Source organism: Corvus cornix, chromosome 8 (genome assembly GCF_000738735.6).
Source record: "Corvus cornix cornix isolate S_Up_H32 chromosome 8, ASM73873v5, whole genome shotgun sequence".
NCBI lineage: Eukaryota > Metazoa > Chordata > Aves > Passeriformes > Corvidae > Corvus > Corvus cornix.
The window spans coordinates 14,746,169-14,760,185 of record NC_046338.1 but is presented as its reverse complement, the minus strand read 5'-3'; the positions used below and the strand labels follow the sequence as shown (position 1 = coordinate 14,760,185).

General features: G+C 38.4%; 1 protein-coding gene across 3 annotated transcripts in view; it reads left to right on the top strand.

The window, feature by feature from the left end:
• COL24A1 (collagen type XXIV alpha 1 chain) overlaps nt 1-14,017 on the top strand; it is a 127,420-nt gene that overhangs the window by 62,761 nt on the left and 50,642 nt on the right. For all 3 annotated transcript variants that reach the window (XM_039556227.1, XM_039556226.1, XM_039556228.1), the window contains exons 21-24: nt 2,614-2,667; nt 3,391-3,435; nt 8,890-8,943; nt 9,555-9,599. In XM_039556227.1, the coding sequence (XP_039412161.1) occupies nt 2,614-2,667; nt 3,391-3,435; nt 8,890-8,943; nt 9,555-9,599 (198 nt within the window). The remainder of the gene's footprint in view (nt 1-2,613; nt 2,668-3,390; nt 3,436-8,889; nt 8,944-9,554; nt 9,600-14,017) is intronic.

Below are 14,017 nucleotides of genomic sequence, written 5' to 3'. Positions count from 1 at the left end.
ATGAACGAGTTTGCCTGACCATTGCAGTGGCAGTTGCTCTTGTGTTACGAGGGTGTTTACTAAAAAACCCTGTGTTGATGAAAGACTGGGTCTAGGGAAAATATTGGAAGAGAAATACAACAATTCTTGAACTGCAGTTCAGATTTAATCAACCAGGATTATACATGAATGATGCAACAGATCTAATCCTTGCTGCTCAGTTTCCTCAGTGAGATTGTGTTGTTGCACATTATATCTGACGAGCTTTTGCGAGAATTCTGTTGATGTTTAATACATATGTTACTGATTTGTTGCCTTTTCACAGATTCCAGAAAAAAAAAGGAGCTAGGAGGTGGACTACAAAGTTTGAGACTCCATGTTCCTTTGATAGAGAAATTACTGAATAGCTGAACCAGATTCATGCTCTCCAGCACATTTGGTATTAGAGACAAAAAGCTTAGACAGCCTGCCCTAGTCAGGGAGAACTGGCGGCTTACATTTGAAAAGAAGGATTACCAAACTGGAAAAACTCTTACACTGCTCCCAGTGCTGAGGGAGAAGGTCTGTGTAACTTTGGAAATGTTTGGCTTTTGGGATTCCCAGCTGCCTTGAGTTGACTGCAGCTCTAAAAAATTTCCTCCAGATTTTATTTTTAGAAAACTGTTCTCACTATGCTGCTATTTTCCTCATGTTTTTGTTTATGCTTCCTCAGAAGCAATATCTATTTTAAAAGCCAAGAAAGCAGGGTAAGCTTTACTTTTTAACAGTCGGTGTGAGATAAACTCAACCTCTTGGAAGTTTAAGCTCTATTGAATGTCATCAGCTGTCTCTAAATGCCAGTAGAAGTCCTGGATTGTGAATGTTCCCCAAATTAGTGCAATAATCAGCAAATCTGACCTCTCTAAATCAATGTTCAAATGATTTATTATGTAATTTGGTCTACAGGACATTACTCAGCTTGGAAACAATATTTTAGAAGGTGTTTGATCTTGATCCACCACTTACTAAAAAAACAACGTAACACACATTTTTAAGAAAAAGGGAATGAGAATGTTTTTTAGAGTTCTGAAATAACTTTGTTTGTTTCTTGTGTTGTTCTTTGCAAGTATTTATGCTCTCTAACCAAGAAAACTGAAAGGAAAAGATGATCAGAATATGCTGACTACCACTGTAGTTTTTCCAGCAGTGTGTATTGTACCATGGAAGTAGCTAAGAGCTTCCTTTCCCCGTTAACTTACGTTTGTTTGTATAACACCTTTTAACAAAGTGATTATTAGGAGTTTCACCTCTTCTGGAAGGGATGGTCGGCTGCGAAGTTATGGATGTGAAATACAGGATACCCCCTTTGCTGACTCCCATTTTTTTCCAGATGCTTTGGCACATGTGTAATGACTACCTTCATTTTCTGTTTGTTGCCTGAAACCCCAAGGAGGAGATGGAAATTTCATTTATATTCAGTTTACAGTCTGGAGTTTGTTTCTGGATCCAGTTAAGTGCAGTGGAAGGATGTGTACAGTAGCAGTGCTGCTGCTATTTCCACAATGCCATTAGACTGCAATGAAAGCCCTATCCCCTAACGGGCTTTGCTGTTATGCCAAGACAATTTCATTACTAACCATATAAAAATATTACTTATGTAGTGCTGCTGAAAGCCCTCCTGTCACTTCTGTGGTGGATGTCAGGCAACACTCCACCCCAGTCCTTCCCAGACTGATGGCCTCGTTGATGAAACTCACTACTTTGAGATGGCCTGTTCCATTTTTCTCTTCCATTTTACTTTGCCTGCTGAGTAAAATGTTGTTGGACCAGTGCCTTGACCAATGTCTAGACTTCAGCTTCATTAGTACACAGTTAATAAGGCTTACACTTTCCCACCGTTGCTTTCTTCGGAGGATAATCATATCTCTCCTAAAGGGCAGTTTCTTTGTTCTTGTTGCTTTATCTGATATGGTTAAGCTTAGGTTTCCCAGAACAATAATATGTTTACACATTTTTTTTGTTCTATGCCAGGTCAAGTGCTTTTCCCAATTATCCCATTGTAATTAGGGTGCCCAAGGTTTTTGACACACTGCTAGCTGCAAAGTCTTTTTTACAAAGTTTTGGAAATATTGATGTGAGCAGTCATGAAAACTCTGAGTTGGCAGAGGTTAAGGTGCTTTATCTCTGGGAAGCTCATTATAATCCTAATAGAAAAGTAAGGGCTGAAAATCACAAGTAGTTTTGGTGGTTTAAACGCACTTTGTGGTTTCTTTCCATTGCAATGTTGTCAACACATGTTATTCTAAAGACTACCTTAATAAAAGGTCTGTGCATTGATGACGCTTTAACCTTAATATGGTAGTGTGCTTTATCTCTTTAAAAAGAGAGGAATTGTTCTATTGTGTTCAAATATTTTCCCATTTTCTTCTCACAACATCAAAAGAATAATATTTCAGCTAAATCTGTGCAGAAATTTGTACTATGCTTGGTTTTCTGCATCTTTGCCTGCCTTACTAAAGGAAATACTGTGAACAGGGATAAGAAATTAAGTCTGCTACCTCAGTTTTGGATTTTAGTCCAGGTTTGTAAGAGGAAAAATCTAGACCAACATGATTGCCAGTTGTAAGTTCTCACTGTGTTTGTTTGAATGTTTAGGGAGCTCTGGGGGACCGAGGGCCTCCAGGGCTACAAGGCCCCAAAGGAGTTGAGGTAAGATGAAAAAAATTATCCAATTAAGAGATTACGTTTCAAAGTTGCGAGGGGTTAAGACGGTTAGACAACAATGGTTAGGTGTGTATGGTGGTGTGCAAAATTTTAAAGGTTTTTTTTGCATTTTGGCAAGTGTTTCAAAAAGTTTTTAGCAGCCTCATGGGGTTGTGCCATGTGTGGTTTATTTTAATTTCAGTGGAATCTCAGATAATATGTCCAGAGCTGGATGTGGTTATTTTAGTAAACTGGGAAGATGGGAGGGAAGGGGGTTAGCACTATGGAGATAGAAAGCATATATCCATTTAACTACAGTGACCTAGATAATCTTAAGTAAACACTTAGGGCCCTATTAACTGAAAGGGGAGAAGGGCAGTTCTTCATCTTACAGATTCATCAAGTATTCTTAATTCATCATCATAAAAATAAAATCTCATGTCTTGTAGGCTAAAAATAATTAACATTAAAAATAATTTAGTTGGTGATTCTGGAGGTAGACCTCTAGACTTCTAAGTAGCTAGATGATGGGCTTCAGTGACAGATATTGAGTGAGTAAAAGCTAAGAGTGGCAAAATGGTCTGTTTCCAGGTGTTTCTATCAGACTTGGACTCAGACAAATGTGTATGAAATTTAGGATGATAAAATAAATACAAACAGTTATCTGCAAATATTCTTTTTTAAAACTAGACTTGGCATCAAGATCATTGAAGTCCTGATTTCTTTTAGGGAGAAGTAGGACCAGCTGGACCTATTGGAACAGTCGGCCCAAGAGTAAGTATAAGTAATTTTGTTAGAGTAGGCTGTTTTTCAGTAGTACTGCTTTGAAATGTAAGTTTAGTGTGAGAAGTGACCATGATAAAATGGCATCTCCTGAATGAATGTGTGTTTTTCCTCAGAACATGCTCAAAGCAGAGCTGGGAGGGGAAATGATTTTCCATGCAAAGGGTTTGAAAGGAAATCACTGCCATAGTGCACAAAATATAGTGCTCCTCTGAGACAGGTGAAACTGCCACGAACCACCTAGGGACTGAACCAGCTGATATATCAAAATATTTAAACTGGGGAAGAACCTACTCAGCTCACAGGGAGAAATATAAAGGATGTATGCTTTAAGAAATCTACCAGAAACCTGGGGATAGATACTGAAAACAGTAAAGCTGGAATGTCACAAGGCTGTTTATGCTGACATGTTTTAAAAAATAGAAGTTTAAAACTATCATCCAATTTTTTTGTTAGTTATAAAAATGCACTAGTGTCTAAGAATATTTCAGTGAACTTGAAGCTTATTTTTAGAAAATTTCTAAGCTGAATTGGATACTAACCTGCACTAAGGATTATAGGAGTGTCAGTAAGTTTATTGAATGCAATTTGGTCTTCTGCCTTTACTTGATTTGATTATGTGTGGTAATCACTGACTTGGCTTTCATTCTGGATGACTTCCCATTTCTTGCATGAATTTGAGATTCTTTTCCACTGTTCTCTGCTTTTAGAGTGGATATATGCTTATGTCATTTTTCCTATTCATTAGCTAGTCAAAGCTGGGAATTTGCTTTCTGTTAAAAATGATATTAAAATATTTACTTGCCACATAGATTAGGTGTTAAACAAACTCATACCAAAACAAAAAAACCCAAAAAAACCACCAAAAAAAAAACGGAAAACACCAAACACAAAACCATCCCACAGAAGTCTCTTTTTTTTTTCAGCTGAGGAAAACATGCTAGAAGTTAAACAGAATTTCAAAACACTCTGTAACTTAGTTCAATATTCAGTTTAATCTGTGTGAGCTTCTGCTGAGAGCCTCATGGAAATTTTTATTTTGGCTGCATCGTCCTTTCAGTCTCCTCCTTGGGCAGGGCTTTGTGGCTGGACAGCAACTCTCATGTTGTGCTGTGGCAATTGGAAAAGAAGATGCTGCAGTGGGTGACTCATGGGCAATGAGACACCTACCTTCACATCGTCCACGTCACCGGGCGTGCACAGGCCACCATCAGCTGGTGTCAAAGTGACCCAAGAGGAAAACTTTTTGTGTAACCTAGCAAGCTGAAATATTTTTAATCTATTTTGGGTCAATTTGACCTAAATTATTTAGGTTTTTATTTCTCTCAGTGGGAAATGTGCACACCATTGGCATGTCTTACGGCTCTCTGGTTTCTCTCTCACAACAAGTTGTTGAGAGAAGAGTATGTGCATCTGAAGTGGGCCCCAGGGTTGCTGTCTCTAGACATTTTTTAGTAGCTTGCTGGCTAACATCCCCTCCTGAAATGAGAGATAGGGGAAAAGGGAATTTTGCTTGATGGGCAGCCCTGCCTGTTTTTCCTCCCTGTCCAGGGGCCCACAGGCTCTTGCTTGGATTCTATGGCTTCTCTTGACTCCAGCTGTTCCACAGCACCAGGCCAACTTGTTTGCACTGCTGTTCTGAACTCTGCTCTCATCTCTGCTTGTCCTTGGTGCTTCACTCCCACATGTAACAACTCCGGGTGATTCTGTCAGTGAGAGAGTCACAGCCATGACATAAAATCTCACATAGTGTAGCAGGACTGAGTCAATAAGGTGGTGGACACATCTGTCTTTTTAAATTATGCAGTTTATCCCTTCCTTGGTTGCAATTTGACATTCATTTGATTTACATAGCTTTTGCTTCTGTTTTCCATGAAAGGAGTTTTAAAAAGTGAATGTTACATCTGAAAGTAAACCCTATCAAAACCGTATTGTCACTGCACTAATTAAATAGCCATGGGGGCAGAGGGGGCTCTCTGAGAGGGACCTGAAGGAGTGGTCTGGCCATGCATGGCCCCAAGACACCATCAGCTGTCAGCTCTGTCTTTAGCTGACAGATGTGTTTAACTTGTGTTTTGCAGCCTTCAGGAGTGGGAACTCTTCATTCTCCTCGTCAATCTGCTTCAGTTGTTTGCCTGGTTTACAGATCCTTTTTTTAATGTCTACCTGTTCTATCTGAAAGTCTTGCCTGTGCTTTTCTCACTACAACCTTGCTTCCTGCCCCGCAGACCTTACCTGTGGGTGCAGTCAAATAGGTTTGTCCTCTTTTCAGCCACTGTTACCTTAATTTTGTAGGGCTTGTCTGAAGTAAGTGAAGCATCCCTGTAGGTGATAGATTGTAAACCTTTGATTATTCTTAAGAAACAGTAATGGAGAAGGTTTCTAGTGCTTCTGGAATCCTCATCTCTTTTACCATTTCAGGTCAAAATATCCAATCCCTAGTGCAGGTTTAGGCATGTGCCAAGCTGGCAGCCATAAACTTTCACCTCATTTTTCTCCCTCCTCCCTCGCCTACCCTTGTTTCTAACATATGCTTCAAAAAACATGCAAGAGACCAAAAACCCCAGGACCCACCTGACCAATGCTGCCATCAAAATAGATCATTCTCTACTAGACCAGAAGTGAATACGAACCTACGCAGAGGTGCTCAGTCCCAGCTCAAAAAATAATTTCCATGTGTCTAAAGTAACTGGAGACAAAACCAAGGATGTTCCCCTGCTCACTCAGGATATATCTCAGTTCCAAAGACCTCAGTCTGTTTCAACTTTGGAAGAAGTGTTAGCTGAATCTGATCACATAATTTGATGTTTCATTCATTCCTTTCCAAGCCTTCCCACCCACTCTATTCCAAAGTCAAATACTTGCATTGTCTTAAATTAATCCTCCTACATAAAAAACCCGATTTTTTGGTATTTGCTTAATTGTCCTGTGAAAATACAGTAGTAGACATACTAAAGATGTGACTGTGTTTATTCAGTTTCCTCCCACTTAACCCTCTCTCTCAAAAGCTATCCAAATATTAACACTGTAACTGTCAGTGTAGCTCAGATCAGTCAGTGCAAGCATTGGTGCATTTTATTTTTTCATATCTTCATTGCTGAAGAGGAAAAAGCCTTTAAAAGAGTAGAGATTGTTTTAAAGCAGAAAGTAAAAAGGAACTGTTGCAAGTTGATTCCTTTCTGAGACACATGTGTTAAGCAGAAGCTGGAAATTATGTCATAAGATGAGCAGTTTCTCCTGATGATAGTGGAAAATGTTCTCAAATCTGCCCCACACCCCCAGTGCAGTATTTTCTAGAAGTGCCTTTCTGTGGGCTGAAGACATGTGGGAAGCTTATGGAGGGATCGAAATGAAGTGATAGTGGGAGATATTTATATTAATATATACACACCTGTACCTACCAGTTGTGAGGTGAAAGGAAGTACTGTTGGTTGCTGTTTCCTGAGAGAAGGGTAGAACTTTCAGTTAATATTTTAGGAAGCAGATGTTTCCTTTGGGATTACCCTACCTTGGAAGAGTAATTTTCTCAGGGGTTTGCAAGCAGAAAATCAGCCATCCCTAGTGTAACCAGTGGCTTTTCCTCCATGTGTAAATGTATCGTATTTCTGTTTAAAGCCAAATCCGTGTGCTTCAGATTGCTTTACCAGTTAAATCCACTTGTTCCATTTTCTGATCAACTTCCATCTGTTCTATGTCCTTTGCAGCTAGTACATAGCTGGGGAATGACAGCCAATAAACCTTTACAAGCTGTAACTCCAATTCAGTTCTCATAAGACTTAAAATTATCAAGGTAGTTAATAGGGGCCACTAGGTTTTTTTTCAATGAATTTCATTTAAAACATTTTAATGTTACAGTCTTGCTGTACAGAAAGACCTTAAGTTTCTTTACAGCAAAGTAGTTAAACAGCATGTAGTGATGTGCAGAAGCCCATCACTTGTTCTTTGTTAAGCCCTGTGGAAAGACATGATTTGCATTATCTGGATCTCTCAGAACCTCTCTTCATGGTCTTTTCTCCCTGCACTCCTGGCTGTACCATATTTTAGTCCATTGGCAAAAACAAAAAAAAGTTCCTAAAGGGATTTTATTAGTTGGAACTTGTTGGGCAAAATGAAATTACTCAGGTAGGCAGAGAGAATGATAGAGATAGAAGAGGTTTAATGTGAGAAATCATGGAACCTGCTAAGACAATGTACTTTTAAGCCATATAGAGAATTTCTCAGATGCCTAGGAACTAACACACACATTGTGCTCTGAAAGACTCAGAGCAGCTGAAGGAAAAGAGTCAAATGAAAAAATGCCACGTCTTTTTAAGAAACCTTTTATTATCTGTTGCTTCAGTTGCTCTTTTCTCAGGGCAGCCAATGCAGAATGGAAAGCTCTTATTACGGACTCTGGCGATTCCAATTATTCAGTTTGTTGGAAGAGCCGCTGAAAATTTCCTTTTAGCACAAATCTGCATCTTTTTGATAATGAATCATTAAAATGTTAAATTAATTTTCTTTCTCCAGTTGTCAGCCTCCAGCGATCTCATCAGCAACTTGCTCAAGAGCCAGATCCAGTCCCCTGGAGCTTTATATATTGCTGGACTAGGGCCTTTTCCTCAGAGCAGATGGGGAAAGTTTGTCCAGGCTGGGCTGTGCTGTCCAGATAGCCAAATGGTTAGGCCATGTTTTATGTTGTACAGGAAGTAAAGTATACTGGGAGGGAAAACAATCTCTTAAAAGGGAGACATAATTATGAATATCTAATTGAAAATTAAGGGGGAAATCTTAAGGGTTTTCTGTGCCTTTGTGAATTTGTGTGAGTGACGACAGAGGAAGGGATGAATGTCATAAAGTGCTTCAAAGATCCTGTCAGTTTGTGGCCTCCTGCTCTGATTGATGTTGCTGTGTTTCTTCCAGCTAACAGTGTTATCACCAGAGTATCACAGCAGCAAGCTCTGTCAGCAGCAAAATGCTAGTGGAGAGAAATGAGGCTTAAAATCATCAATTTTCTGAATAAAGAGGAGAGGATATTTGAGCTGATTTTGTCTGGTTGAGGAAGAACAGTTATGACACCAGTCCCTGAAGCCTAAGCATCAAATTCTGTTAGTGTTGAGTCCCTGTTCTGCTGGAATTAACTAGGAGAGAACGTGGCCTTGCTTTTTTCTTGTCTCCTTAATATGTCTTTTCAAAGTGAAATTAAAATGTGTTTCAATCTTGGATTTTGACAGTTTTTACTCAGTGTTAACTGCTGTAAGACTTAATACAAATTTTGCTTACTGTTCCAGTATTTGATGAAATATTCAACAGTGTATTTTCAGATATAAATTTCTAAATACACTTGCTTCAAATTTTTGTATTAAATATTACTAATGCACTTATTTTGATACATAGATACATTGGGATGAAATTATATTTTTGAAATAAAATATTTACAATATTTTGTTCTAATCCTTATATTAGGGAAAACCAGGACAGAAAGGTTATGTGGGTGATCCTGGACCAGAAGGTTTAAAGGTAAGTGATAGTTTTGTGTATGAAATAGAAGGTATTTGGAGTAGAGTTATACACTGCTATTTACAGTGCCATGACAGTGAAGGGATATGAGTACACATGCTTCCATTGAAGATAAGTGTGTATCATACTGATGATTCTGCTTTCTTGCAAGATCCCATTTTGGAAAAGAAGAAATTTTTTAAAATGTCATTCAAATGTCAATTCTCCTAATATTTCATAACAGAATTAAAGTTATCAATACAGTGCACAGGCGACATTTACCTTTGAAGCAGTAGTGAAATAGTGATGGTAATTTGCTGAAAGGAAAATTTAAATAAAAATAGAGTAAGTAATTTATAGTATTTGTTGACTTAATGTGTTTAGTGAGCACTTAATTGACAGTTTTTATTTTTGCAGGCAAATACTGAATACATTAGGACATCATTTGACAAAGTCAAAATTAGCCACTGACAATTTTTTTTTGGTTGCTTAATTTTAGCTTTTAAAGTTTTAATTGGCAGATGTAATTTAGAAAATAAAGAGACTCTTGGAAAACAGAGGACTTTAATATACACATATGAAAGAAATTACTTTTCTAGTGAACTACATCATCTGTTTTCTACATTTAACAGGGAGAACAAGGAGACCAAGGAAACCTTGGAAAAACTGGTGAAGCAGTAAGTTCAAATTCTCTTTCTGGTTTGATTTTTAATTCTATTTTATTTGAGAGCGAATAAATCATTTGTTGCAGACATCGTCTGATGAAGTTTGCCTGTATTCAAAGCTGTAGGATGTCAGTTATACCTTTGTAGCCTTTCAGATTCATACTATTTAAAGAAATTTCCCCTTTTAAGCATTTTCCAGAATTCTGCTTTTTTCCCAGTATGCTGTGTGAATGTTGCAGGTGGTTGTAGGGATTTTCCAAGGCATGTTCATGTAAGTGAACAAGTGATCCTTTTCCAGTTAAATCATTTGACAGGCTACATTTAGCCTCAGATGTATTTTGCAGGCTTGTTCTGTCTACCCTCCATAAAATCACAGAGCTCAAGGTGACCTCATGGTGACACATCGTCCATCCTCTTCTGCCTAGGCAGGATCTGTTATCTTTACATAATTTCTGACAAATATTTGTCTAACCAGTTATTAAAATGCTCCAAGACCAGGGCTTCTCTATTTTTTAAGAAGTTCTCTTGGTTGTGTAACCTGATTCCTTTCTGCTGGAAACAGCATTTGACATATGATGGTTGTTATTTTGTGCCCCTCTCATTCTTTCTTTTTAGACTTAACAGTCCCAATTCAATTAGCCTGTCATGTTTTTGAGATAATTTAAGTCACATTCTAACTCCCCGGTAGTCTGTTTCCAATTCATGCAAACATCTATGACTTGAGCTTACTGCCTAAACTGTTCAGAATTGAGAGGAGGGAAACACTGCTTCTTGCAAGCCTACTCCTTGCACAAATGTGCTCACTTTTACAGTAGTGTGTTGTTATACAGTTGAGATCCACAGTCTCCTATCCTTCTTTTTTTAAAGGCCTTACCTCTCTCAGTTCTTCCACTGTAGGTGCCTTTTTAGTTGATAATTGTCATTTAAACATACTGCCTTGAAATTCTCTCTACTTAATTTCATCCCCTGCCCTTCTGTATTTTTAACTTTTGTCTGGGATTTATGAGCAGATGTGAGCTTGTTGGCCCATAGTTGAGTTACCCAAATGTTGTCTAGAACATGACTAAATTGATTTTATTTCTAGAGTTGATGTATGCCGAGGAGAGATACCACACTCTGGTTTGGGCTTAGTGCTGTACTCACATAAACTCTGTCCACCTTAGTTGGTAGTCAGAGTTAGCTCCCCATTGTCTGCAAAATACTGAGCAGATGTACCTCAGGCAACTCATCAGATGGTTGGTTAGTGCTGAAATTTTACAAACTGCTTGTGAGTCAAGTCCAGCTCTGCTGGGCACTCTGGAGATTGTGCTCTGGGGAAGGGCACTGAGAAGTTGGACTCTCAATTAGAAGTATCTGCTTAAACAGGAGCCAACAGTGCCATGATAGACCATAAGGTCCCCTTGAGAGTCATCTAGCATATCTCTAAATGCAGCTTTTATTACATGTGAACTCTGGTTTTCAGCCTGTAACATGTTAGGGAAAATTGATAGCACTTACTACGTTGAATAGTGCCACATGCACCAAAACCCTCAACAGAAGACAAAGCTAGGCTCAGTCTTAAGTCCTTACATGAATTATAGTACATAAAGCAGTCACAGAAGCTACTTGCTTAACCTTAAGTTTCTGGATTTGACACAGAATTTTTTCAGTGGACTTGAATTCAGTGGACAAATTTTCCATGACTCAGATCTTTTTTATGAACGTAATATCTTTCACCACTAGAAGAGCTCCATTCTATCTCATAATTATTAGCTCAAATACACAATCAATGATGATACGTTGCAGTGATGTTGAATAAAATAATCATACCACCTACCTAACCATATTCAGGGTCAAGCTGTAAGAAGGAAATAATATTTTCTATGCCAAACAAGGGGCTGTTGGAGCTCTGTTACAGTATTATAAAGAAACGTAATTATGGCCCATTATAATTACCATTTCCCACATGTGATATTTGAAGAATACACAAGTGATACAGGATGGCACATGATACCTGGAAACCGAAATGGTTTCTAAGTTATTGATAAATATTTCTTATTTTTAACTGTGGACTGTAGAATGTCTTTTGCTTTATGTACATGTATCTAATCAAATGAGCTTCATAGGCCCTTGATCCTTTTATGTTACCTTTGCATTATCTGGCAGAAGAGGACTAGGGCCCACTACATGATCTTTAGGGGGATAATAAATATTATGTTGTCATTAAGGCCAGTGGTGAAACACCAAGAGGAGACACAAGCACACTCAACTCTCAGACCTTTCAAAACCTCTTTCCTTCACTTCAGTCACCACTGAAATCTGTAACAGTTAAGCTTTTCCAAAAAAAATTGAAAGACAGGAAGAGGATGGTTTTTCTCATATGCATAAAATGCTTTTCCAGATGTGAGCCCTGATGCAAAATATTCACTTCTGCATGCTTTGGATGCAGGTTTTACTTCCAGCTTCTCAACAGCTTCTGTTTGTAACAAGTAATTTCTCTTTCCCTTGGCATGCACATAGAGTACAAACTTCTTAATTCACAGATAAATCCACTCCCTGCTATTCAGTATTGGCTCTGGTGGCATGAGGTAATCTCTGGAGTCAAACATGCCACACACAAAACAAACAAACGAAAAGTTTGAAAAACAGAAGACAAAGTACAAGTGCTATCAGTGGCTGGGACAGATTTCAAGATGGAGTCAAAAACAGGTATGGAGTAAGGTATCTGTCCTTACTGATGCCTTGTTGAGTTTTGTGCTACCAGATGCTTGGTGACACTAAATACAAAGAGGAATTGTACAAATAGCAGTAAAAAATGTGCAACTACGGTACAGTTTATTTAATAGTAAAGGCAAAGGGAAAAAGAAATTGCTAAAAAGTCGATAGTAAGCCCAGTGTCTAAAAAATTCTGTGTATTTGGTTTCTCCCTTCTGCACCACGACCCCACCAGCCTCCCTTTTTGGCTTGTCTATGGTTTTCTGTTTATTCATTATCTCCATTGACAGACTTCTTCAAATTACAGGATAGAACAGGTTTTTTTAAGCCCATGGTTAAAATATATTCTACTGTTTTTCAGCAATGGGGAATCCAACACAGCATTCCAGTTTTCCAAATGATAGCTAGTGCTTTTCCTGAATAAGCTGTCCAAAGAAGCAATTTTGCAATAATAAATCCTGTAAATGCTGAATTCATAGCAAATTACGCCATGACCACATGTGCCTGTCTGCTATTAATACCAAAGGGTTGCACCAATATTTTTCTTCTGTTTCTTTTGATTTGCTTACTTCTCCTGGTATCATTCATCTCCTGTCTTTCACTAATATATATCTGCCACTGCTGTTTGAGGTGCCAAAATAGTTATTCCTTTTCTGTAGCTGCTTTCCCAGATCCTGCTTAATACCTGCTTAGAAAAGTACAGATAACAACTCTGCACTAACAGGGAAATTGCAAGAGCAGGAGATTGGAGTATAACACTTGGTTATTCAGCATAGTAAGGTGGAATATGTGCTGAAATACAGCTCTGTCAATAGCCTAGGAGCCATAGAATCCAACATTTCTTAGGTCACACGAAGCTGCTGATTCTTCAGAGCACATTTGTGCCAAAATATTTCTGGATGCTTCTCCACTGTGGAAAGAGAGTAGACCAAATTTATAAAATGTTCACTGCAGTCATAAGCTTAAATGACACACTTTTTAGAGTATATCAGGAATGTGCTTAAAGTCAGACTTCAGACACTATTCCTTAACCAAGTCCTGCAACAAAAACTGTTTATCTGGCTACAGCATATGTTGTGCTTGTTTAAAGGGGAAGGGAGGCAGGTTCAGGTGGGGCTCCTTGGTTCAGCAGAGCCCTGAGCTGTGGTAGAGCCAGCAGCTGTTCCTTGCTGCAGGGTATTTGGTTAACTGCAGGACCATCAGGTCCGATTGAAGAGGGATTGGTTAAGATAGTGAGAAGTAAGGGAGCAGCAGACACAGCAAATGTACACTGCTGATGAGACAAAACCTTTTGGAAGTCATGCCAAAAGAAACAACCCCTTCAGCTACTGAGAAAATTCCCCTTACGTTTTGGGGGAGGAAAATCTGACTTTGCTGACATGTGCAACTGGATTTTTTTGTGCTTAGATAAGATGCTGCTCAGTGATGGAGAGCAAATATTTGAAACAAACTTCAAGCGTTTCATACAAATGATCTGTTTGTTAAAATGTCAGGAATGATTTAAGAAAATTATTTATTTTTCAGCTTTTATGGCACAAAATGCAACTCATCTGAAATTGAAACAGTTGTTTTCCAGGATTTTTTTAGCATTTGATAATGCTAGTGTTTACCCAGGCTGTGCCACTCTGAATAGCTAAGTGCAAGCTAATTCCTGTTTTTCCTTGCCACCTCAGTAAAATAAATTCAGCCCATACAGTTCTGAATTAGAAATCACTGACATTTATACACACATTGAG